The following is a 10,354-nucleotide window of genomic DNA, read 5'->3' as shown; positions in this document are numbered from 1 at the left end:
TATGAAATTATCAAGTATTATAAATATTATATTTTAATTTTTTTATTTTATGCAACTAGTAATTATATTTTTAAATATTTTATTTGAACAATTCTATTACTATAAATTTTAATGTTCAATATTGTTATGAATTTCTTATTAAATAGTTTTTTTTTTTTTTTTTTGTTGATGTTCAGAATACTATATATATAATTACTAATTGGCATTTAAGTCTCACCATACTATGGATAAAAATAATAATGTTGATGTGGGTAAAGAACTATATAATAAAAAGAATTTTATAATATATTATAACATGTTTTGTAAGAAAATTATAAATGATAAGAAACACAATCATTGAAAGTTTATAAGGATATATTAAATTTAGAATTTCAATGACTTGAGAGTTTTTTTATTTTTTATTTTTTGACAACACTTGAGAGTTTATATTCAGCACTAAAAACAAATAGATTTTCTTGGTTAACAAGGGAACCTAACGCACAAAGGACTAAGGAGATAAATTAAACGAGTTTAAACCAAAAAGGTGAATAAGTTGTTTTAGTTAAAAGTCAAACTCGTAAATGTGATTGCTGATTCAAGAGTGACCAATTAGAATGTGATTGCTGAACAACATAAACTTATGAATACAATAGATGGATTAGAATGTAGAATCCAAAAAACATAAAAATAAAAATTCATCCCAGACGCCATGTATCATCAGTGGGTACATATCAGACATTACCATGAGAGAACTTAATTATAATTGCGTAGATAGCAATGAATATTATAGAGTGAAAGATCATAGCCTTGCCATTGGTCTTATTGGATTTGAACTCAACCTTTCGATCGTTTCCCGGACACTGGAAAAGCAGACCGGGTTGCAACAGATAAAAGAGCACCGCTCCGACTAGCAACGGTGACCACCTACCCATGAATTTGTTGTTTTTATCTGTACATTGCCAATATACAATTAATACGCCATCTATACAATTGGAACCTTATGGTTATCAAGTCAACAACCCAACAAAAGGGAAGTATGTGAACCCCGAGGGGAGTAATTCAGTGATAGAAAGGTTGGGTGTGGGCATAGTACCCAACAAATATCTGGGTTTAAATCAACATAGATTAGGATTTCAGTCTTGAAAAAAATACAATCACTGAGACAAATCTCGCAATTTACATACTTAAAAGGTAGTGTGTGATTGTTAATAGTTACCGCAGTTTCCAGGCTGGGGTTGGACTATGGAATCAGCCATCTGAACACGAGTGTTTATCCGGGCCACAGAACTCTGAACCGGTGGCGTAGTCGTAGTGGGCGACGCCGGTGATGAACTAAGCACTAGGGCTGCAAGAACAGCCAATCTGAAATCAAAACTAAGGGCCATTGAAGATATATAGTTAGTATATACGATGATATGGAATAAGTGATATAGATATTTGTGTTTTGATTATTGAGTACGATGAGAATGCTCTGGATGTGATAGCTATTTATAGGAAAAAGTAACATCAAGCTTGCCAACAAAGCATAATAGAAAGTCTTTAAAATAGACCAAGGGATATTTTTTAGTTATAACTTTTATCATAATAATAAACGTATAATCTCAACCTATCTGTATCAGAAAAGCTGGTCAGATGCGTTTAAAACCACTATGGTATTGTTCACAATAAAAGTTGAAGGACAGAGATGCAACTATAAACATTAGCTAGCAGTTTTAATAACAGTAATGGCAACTTCTCCAAATTGCCTGAACCATTTTAATTAGCATTAGGTGCACAATAAATCAGTAATGTCCTATTTTCATCTACCTCACTATGGGCTACCATTTTTGTGGTTTACTGTAAAATCTGTGGGTCAAATTTCTCTAATCTTAATACACTTTATACGGTTTGGTGTTCTATACGCCGATATGTGAATTAGTATAAAAGAGTATAAAATATTAAAACAAATAATTTTGACTAATATCAACAAAAATAAATGGGATTAATTCCATTTTTCTTACTAGATTTATAGGTGTAATTTCATTTTTAATCCTTTTTTTTTTAAATCAATTTCTATTCACCGTAGTATTATTGTGACATGACAAATTTTTGTTCTCTGTTTACACCCATTTAAATAATAATAAATACGAATACATTTCTATCTTATTAATTTAATACAAAGTGGGTTGACTCGCTATATTTTTATTTTTAGTTTTTATTTTTTTGAAAAAATTGCCTAATTCACGATTAGAGTCACATGTCTTCTTCAATTGCAATATATACCTCCACAGCATCGCCTGCACAACCCAAGGCTTCGCAGCAGTGGAATGACACATAAATCTAAGACCAAAAAAGGGAATAAACACTTAGAACTGAATAGGCTGAAATACCTTCATATTTAATGTCATTTAAATAGGATTGTTGATGAAAGGGCGAAATATGGTCATGTCATAATAATACTAAGATTTGAAGGATTGTTTTGAAAAAAAAAAAAAAGTTGAACATCACACAGAAACATAGAACAAAAATTGCAATTAACTCAAAATAAATGCATTCTGGAAGTCCAATTATTATATAATTCATTATTTTCTTTGAAGAAAAAAACTGCAAACTTTAAGTAACATTAAGCTTGCCGCATAGAATGCGACAGAAGTATTCAGTCCTCTCATCGACGACTTATAGTCTACGGAAGTCTTCGCCCATAATTCTCATGCAATTGGTTGATATTAATACTGCTGCTTAGCTGAGTTAGTTGGCTCTATAAAGTAATGTAATAAAAGTAGTGGAGTACTACCTTAATTATATTTTTATTTTTATTTTTTATTTTTTTGAAAAAAAATGCCTAATTCATGATTAGAGTCCCATGTCTTCTTCAATTGCAATATGTGCTTCCATAGCATCACCTGCACAACATAAGCCTCCGCAGCAGTGGAATGACACATAAATCTAAGACCAAAAAAATGAATAAACACTTAGAACTGAATAGACTGAAATACCTTCATATTTAAAGTCATTTAAATAGGATTGTTGATGAAAGCTAAGGACGAAATATGGTCATGTCATAATAATACTAAGATTTGAATGATTGTTTTGAAAAAAAAAAACACTAAAAGTTGAATATCACACAGAAATATAGAACAAAAATTGCAATTAACTCAAAATAAATGCATTCTGGAAGTCCAATTATTACTTTTATTTTTTTAAAAAAAAAATTCTATAATCCCTTCAACAAAAGTTTTTCCTAATATTTCTCTTTATGATGTAGCTTAAAATCATTGGTGCCCATAAATTGGATAACCCTATTAGTTAAAAAGAAAGTTAATTGTTCAATTAAAAAATATCATAACAGGGAAACATTTTAGAATGCTGGATAACATTTCTCTTTTAAAAATTTGTATGACCACCCATTATGAGCCATTTGCGCTTCATGACGCTCAAATACGCAAATTATGCCATGGAATCGTGTTCACCGAGAATGGTGAACACAAGGCAAAACGACGTCGTTTTTAGGCAAAAAAAAAAAAAATTCACGGATGTGGAGTTAACGGCGCGCGTTTGATCAAATTATGAATTTTCTGTTATGAGATTATGAATTTTATGAAAATTCATAATCTCATAACAGAAAATTCATAATCGCATAACAGAAAATTCATAATCTCACAACTGAAAATTCATAATCTCATAATAGAAAATTCATAATCTTATAACAGAAAATTCATAATCTCATGGTTCCAAAGTGAATGTGTAGGCATGGTTCCAAAGTGAATGTGCAGGCATGGATTCATAATTTATGAATGTCCGTGATTTCGGACGGGAATATGTAGGCATGGTTCCAAAGTGAATGTGCAGGCATGAATTCATAATTTATGAATGTCCGAAATTATGAATGTAATGAAAATTCATAATCTCATAACAGAAAATTCATAATCGCATAACATAAAATTCATAATCTCATAACTGAAAATTCATAATCTCATAACAGAAAATTCATAATCTTATAACAGAAAATTAATAATCTCATGGTTCCAAAGTGAATGTGCAGGCATGGATTCATAATTTATGAATGTCCGTGATTTCGGACGGGACTGTGTAGGCATGGTTCCAAAGTGAATGTGCAGGCATGAATTCATAATTTATGAATGTCCGAAATCTTTGTTCACCTCACATTAAAGTGAAACTGCAAAATGTGAAAATAAAGAAGAAAAGTCACGCAATTAATTAAAAAAAAAAAAAAATAACGGTGTACTAACACCGTTGGAACCGTGTTCACCATGAATGGTGAACACGGTTCCATGGCATAACATCCCGCTCAAATATGGGTAGGCCAACATTCAATCTTTATACCATGGACCAAAATTCAAATATGGGTATGATCCTTTTTTTTTTTTTTTTTTAAAGTTACTGGCTCTATTACATTGTAGTATCTGTTCATACACAAATATGGGTATGATCCTAGTATATATATTTATGTCTTATGTTGTGAATTTTTATGTCTTGTGTTATTAAATTATATACCTTAAGAGTATGAATTTTGTACTTGAAACAAAATAGTAATTGTGTTTTATGTTATGAAATTCTGTGTCTTGTGTTATGAAAATTTGTGCCTATGAACACAAATTATGTACCTAAATCAAATTTAAAAAATAAATAAAAATATTACATGTGTATGTATCTTGTGTTGTGATTTTTGGATCGTTATGATGTGCATCCGTATACACCATGCATGGTGCATACAGATGCAAAAACGAAGTCGTTTTATTAAAAAAGCGCATCCTACTTAAAAAAAAAAAAAAAAAAAATCAGTTTCGATTCCCCTCAACAACATTATGTTGTTCATTCATTCTGGAATTTTAGTTCATAGATTCTGGAATTTTAGTTCATAGATTCTAGAATTTTAGTTCATTGATTATGGATATTTAGACGTGAATCGAAACTGATTTTTTTTCATTCATGTTGGATATTTAGTTCATTCATTATGTATTTTTAGTTCATTCATTATGGATTTTTAGTTCATTCATTCTGGAATTTTAGTTCATAGATTCTGGAATTTTAGTTCATCGATTCTGAAATTTTAGTTCCTTGATTCTGGATATATAGTTCAAATTATGCACAATATAATGTTGTTACTGGGAATCTAAACTAATTTTTTTTAAGTGAGACGTGCGTTTTTAACAAAACGACGTCGTTTTTGCATCCGTATGCACCATGCATGGTGCATACGGATGCAGAACATAATTTGGTATGATTTTTTTGTGTCTTTGTGTTATGAAATTTTGTATCTTACATATATGAATTCTATACTATGTGGATCCTGATCCATATATAATATAAATTGCCGCCAACATTGGCCATGTACGGTCAAGGGGATATCATAGGCCCCCAATTTTTTGGAATCCATTTTTTTAAAAAAATAATTATATATAATTCATTATTTTCTTTGAAGAAAAAACTGCAAAATTTAAGTAACATTAAGCTTGCCGCATAGAGTGCGACAGAAGTATTCAGTCCTCTCATCGACGACTTATAGTCTACGGAAGTCTTCGCCCATAATTCTCATGCAATTGGTTGATATTAATACTGCTGCTTAGCTGAGTTAGTTGGCTCTATAAAGTAATGTAATAAAAGTAGTGGAGTACTACCTTAATTTTCAAAAGTTGAACCCTAGTGACTTGTATATACTCCATAATAAATTAGATTTTTAACTACTCCTTCACTACATCATTTTAACGGTATTGATTTTAGTAAAATCTAAATGAGTGAATAGACCTTTAAAGTTTTTAGAAATTAATTAATATTTGTCTTGGTAAGTTAATTACTCAGCATTACCATGCAATCAAGAACATGGTAAAATGCATGAACAAGCTAGCTAATGCAGACCACAACCCAATTGCAGTACACTAACTTATGATCTTTTACACATATATTTTTTTTGTCCTTTGTTTCACCATGAGCTAATGATGGCCATGTTCATGATAAACATTAAATTATTAAAAATGATCAAAACCAAAAGCAACTCAACCTGCTATTTGCCACTAGTAGGCTTAAAACCATCATCATGATCCTAATTATTCATGTTCAATCTCTCTCTATTGTTTTCATTACCCTAAATCATTGCTTTATTTTATTTGTTTAATGCAACTATCCAAGTCAATCGTTAGGATTAGCTTCATAAAATAAATTAGTAACTAGTGCTTAATACAACCACTTCCCTGTGGATTGATAACCTGATACTCCAGGTATTTATTTGGTTAAAAATATACAATCAAATTAGCGTCGTGCCGGGGAAGTGGTTTTAGTATTGACATTAGTGAAAGTTTTATTCTAGGAGTATAATCCATTTTTTTTTTAAATTTGTTTTTTATTTTTATTAACAATTTTCTTTAGTCTATGGATGGATATGAATTTCAAGGATGCACATCACCGACTTCGCAACCCTTATGGTGTCTCATATGTGGAGGACCTCATGAGGCGCAAAATTGCTTCATCTTGGATCTCAATTACCAAATTTGTGGGAACGAGTTTAGGCAAATGTACTCTAAATTAATGGAGAAAAAAGCTCAAGTGGATAACAAGATAGCTCAATGGCAAGATTTGACAATTCAAGAGCCACTTCAGGATTTATTTAATGGAGAGGCTCTAGAAGAGTTATTTTTGCCAAATGAGATTCATGAGGTTGAGAGAAATAAAAAGGATGGTGAGGACCTTGAAAATGATGATGATGAGGTTATTGATGAGTGCATTGAGATGGAGACATCAAGTTGGGGAGAAAGTGTAGAGTTGCAAGGGAATGGTGATAAGGAGAAACTTGAAGATGGTCAAAGTGAAGAAGAGCTCAAGAATGAGGAAATTTGTGGCAAAAATGAGGAATGTCATTCATTGGATGACACTCCCTTTAGTAAGGACTTTAGAATAACTTGGAAACCGGGAGGTGTCAATGTTCTTGAAAGTCGAGGCCCGCATTGGCCAATTTTCATGTCCAAGGATTCTTCCTTCTTATTGGTTCATGAAGAGGATCCAAGATTCCCCTAACTTGCCAATGAAAAGGAAAATGAAGAAGAGAAAAGAAGTGGAGGCCAAGAAAATGATCAAGTTCATGCAGGGCCGGACCCAGCATGGGGGCAGTGGGGGCAGCTGCCCCCACACCCCCCACCCCCGTTGCCCCCACCCCTATATAACTATATTATCCTTGTATGTATATATGTATATATAGAACATGTTTTAAGTATAAGTAAAATAAAACACAAAAAAGTTAACAAGTGTTAGATTTGGTTTAGTTGGCAGGGTGCATATTAGGTTTTTGGTAAGGTCAGGTGTTTGAATCTTGTAGTACACAAATATTGGTTTTATGACTCTTTACTATTATTAATAGTTAGCCTATATATTGAGATGTGTAATTTATAATGCATTTTTTATTCAAATTATTTTATCAAATTAATTATGTTTCATATTTTATTATGAATATTTGTATAAAATTTTTATATATTTTATTTTTTACTCATATCTAAAAATATTTATGATTATATTTTTTAAGTGTTTCATCTTTCTTTTTTTTCAAATTATCTTTTTCGTTGTAATGTTCCGTCCCCACTGACAAAAAATCCTTGGTCCGCCATTGAGTTCATGGGTACTATCTTGATCCAAAGTTTAAAAAGAAATACTTGTTTGATTTATGGATAAAGAATGGATTTGAAGAAAGAATGAGCATAACACTTGATTTGAAGAAATGTGAAATCATGACTTTTGTGGTGGTAGAGTTGAGCTTGAAGGAATTTATCAATGGCTATCATCACTTGGAGAAATATCTTAAATTCAAAGTGGATAGGAAAAGTGAGATTTTCCTTCTCCAATCCCTTGATGGTTGAACTTGAGACGTACCGTCGAGCTAACGACGTTAAACTTCGCGCTTCATTAGAGGAACCCCATGTTATCTTTTATTTTGCATTATTTATTGTTTTCTAGGTTCGTCTTATTTAGTTTTTTTATTGCTCTCTAGTTCGTTTTATTTTATTGCTTTTTAGCTTTCTTTTTTCTCTTGTTCTCTTATCTTTTGTTTTGGATCAGGAACGATGCAAATTTTTAAGTGTGTGTGTGGGGGTGGGGGGGGGGGGGGGGGGGAGTTATTCTTTTGGGAATAATTTTAAAGTTTTTGCTTTGGCTTGGATGACTCATATGCTATTTTTGTTGAATAAGTTACTTGTCTCAGCATGCAATTACAATTACTCTCTCTTGTTAGTTTGTGGTTTGTTTTAGTGGTGCTTGCTGCATCTCAATTTGTGATTGATGATTTGAAGTGTAACACATATATAATTGATCTATTCACTTGCCAATAGCTTTGTTAACCGCTTAATAATTGGATTAATTTTTGATTTTGTGTGTTTGCTTATGTGAGATTCCGGTCATGGGTGTTCTGCAAGAACTTGCCTCATTACTCCCTAAGTGAAGTTTAAGTTTTGCATGTTTTGAAGTGATTTAGGCCATTTTTGTTTAGCCATAGCCTTTAAACCTGTCCTTACATATATTTTTATCCCAGTTTTGCGCGAAAAATTCCTATTTCCTCCGGAATTGATTCCTACTATAAAATTCCCCCTTTTTCAACCCTAATATTCATTCAGAGATCTTTGGAGACAAGAAGGAGAGAAATCAAGAGCCACAACTTGTCTAGGGATTCAAGAAGAAAGCTAGCAAGATTTGGGAAAATTGTCTGGTTCAATCTTGTACTCTTTCGATAATTTGTATTTCCTTTATTATTATTTGCTATGTATAATTTAGCCATGCTTGACTAAATTCCATTAGAGATTCTTGGATAAAAAGTGTTATGAACATATGTGCCTGTGATCTCAGATCCTTTAATATATTATTATTTGGGTTTTAAACTTGTGTTGCAATTGTGATTATATTGTTTGATGCTTGTAATTAGTGGCCATAGTTACTCGTTTCATAGCTTTCTTTATGTCACAACGGGAGTTTGGCATAAATTAGGGCACACACAATTGCAACTAATTGTTGTACCTTGGGAAAGGGTAATTTATTTAAGGAGTTTAATTCTTGATTTTTGCACATCGGGGGATGGTAGTAGTTAGAAATTTATTATGATGCTTGTTCTTATTCTTATTGGGTGTTTATAACACGAGAGTGGATATTCACTAGTGTTAGGGACTACGGGAGTAGCTCTATACCACCTTGCATCCTCACACTCGTTTGAACCCGGATTTAATATTATATAAGGTTAGGCACTAGGTGATTAAACACTTAAATCCCAGGAATCTCAATCTCTCTCTATTGTTTTCATTACCATGAATCATTGCTTTATTTTATTTATTGAAATGCAACCATCCAAGTCAATCGTTAGGATTAGCTTCATAGAATAAATTAGTAACTAGTGCTTAATACAACCACTTCCATGTGGATCGATAACCTAATACTCCAGGTATTTATTTGGTTAAAAATATACTACAATCAATAATGCTGATGTCGGTGAAGAACTATATAATAAGAAGAATTTTATGATATATTATAACATGTTTTGTAAGAAAATTATAAATGATAAGGATCGAAACAACTTGTTAGGAACATATGTATTAGGATTTTGATGATACCAATGCAACTTAGAAGTAGACCCCTAACTTCTTGTCACTTGTCTTGTTACCTTCGTTCTAGACGAAAGGTACCTTAACTCATCATGTAATTCGTATTAAGCTAGACAAACACGCGAAACCGAGTTAAGTTTATTTTTTGTTAGGTCTCTCTCAACGAGAGAAGAGCAGTTCGATGAAGCACAGCCTCATCTCTACTGGACAACGAAAGATGAGATGATCTTCTACTACAAAAAGCAGAAGCCGAAAGAAGCCTTCTGATCAAGAGACCTAGCTTTATGACTATCAAGACAACTCATCTTCTCTCAACTCAAGAAGAATGTTGTCAAATGTCTCATCTGAAAATCATCCTAGGAAGAAACTTCCCTAGGATTGAGAGAACACTTATCAAGGTGCATTAAATGCCACAGTACTACTTTTCATAGCTAGAAGACAAAATAAGCAAAAGTGCTTATCTCCAACGTCTATATAGTACAACTGCATTTAATGAAGCAATAAATGCACAAGCCTCTCCGGGTATTAACCACTGGATCATAGGTTTGAAATGCCATCTCCCTCCAACGGATGGATTTCTTCTCACCTATAAATACCCATCTTCTTCACATTAGAAGATGCTGGTTTTTAGAACAATTGAATTCATTCTCTCAAAATCTCCTTATACAAGTTCACTCTCTCAAACTTTTGAAATCCAGTGATTCAAGGTGTGAAATTTGAAGAAGATGCATCTGAATTCATTCATACATCCTTGAAGAAGTCTTACAACTTTGTACACACTGATTATCCATCTAGCCACCAGCCAGTCA

The 10,354-nt window shown here is 32.3% G+C and overlaps 1 protein-coding gene across 1 annotated transcript; it reads right to left on the bottom strand.

The window, feature by feature from the left end:
- Window positions 1-610: 610 nt before the first annotated feature.
- LOC109153958 lies at window positions 611-1,402 on the bottom strand. The gene is made up of 2 exons (XM_019301842.1): window positions 1,196-1,402; window positions 611-928 (listed from the first exon to the last, which is right to left on the bottom strand). The coding sequence occupies exons 1-2, from the start codon at window positions 1,362-1,364 to the stop codon at window positions 711-713; spliced, it is 387 nt and encodes a 128-aa protein (XP_019157387.1). The 5' UTR covers window positions 1,365-1,402; the 3' UTR covers window positions 611-710.
- Window positions 1,403-10,354: the final 8,952 nt, after the last annotated feature.

This window comes from Ipomoea nil, unplaced genomic scaffold (assembly GCF_001879475.1).
Source record: "Ipomoea nil cultivar Tokyo-kokei standard unplaced genomic scaffold, Asagao_1.1 scaffold2565, whole genome shotgun sequence".
Classification (NCBI taxonomy): Eukaryota; Viridiplantae; Streptophyta; class Magnoliopsida; order Solanales; family Convolvulaceae; genus Ipomoea; species Ipomoea nil.
Note: the sequence above shows the minus strand (reverse complement) of the source record. Positions and strands in the feature narration are given on the sequence as shown.

Excerpts from the sequence above, each read along its gene's own strand:
- LOC109153958 (XM_019301842.1), bottom strand. The coding sequence starts at position 1,364 with ATGGCCCTTAGTTTTGATTTCAGATTGGCTGTTCTTGCAGCCCTAGTG. Across the intron at positions 929-1,195 it reads ACCCCAGCCTGGAAACTGCG|ATAAAAACAACAAATTCATG; the intron begins GTAACTATTAAC and ends GGCAATGTACAG.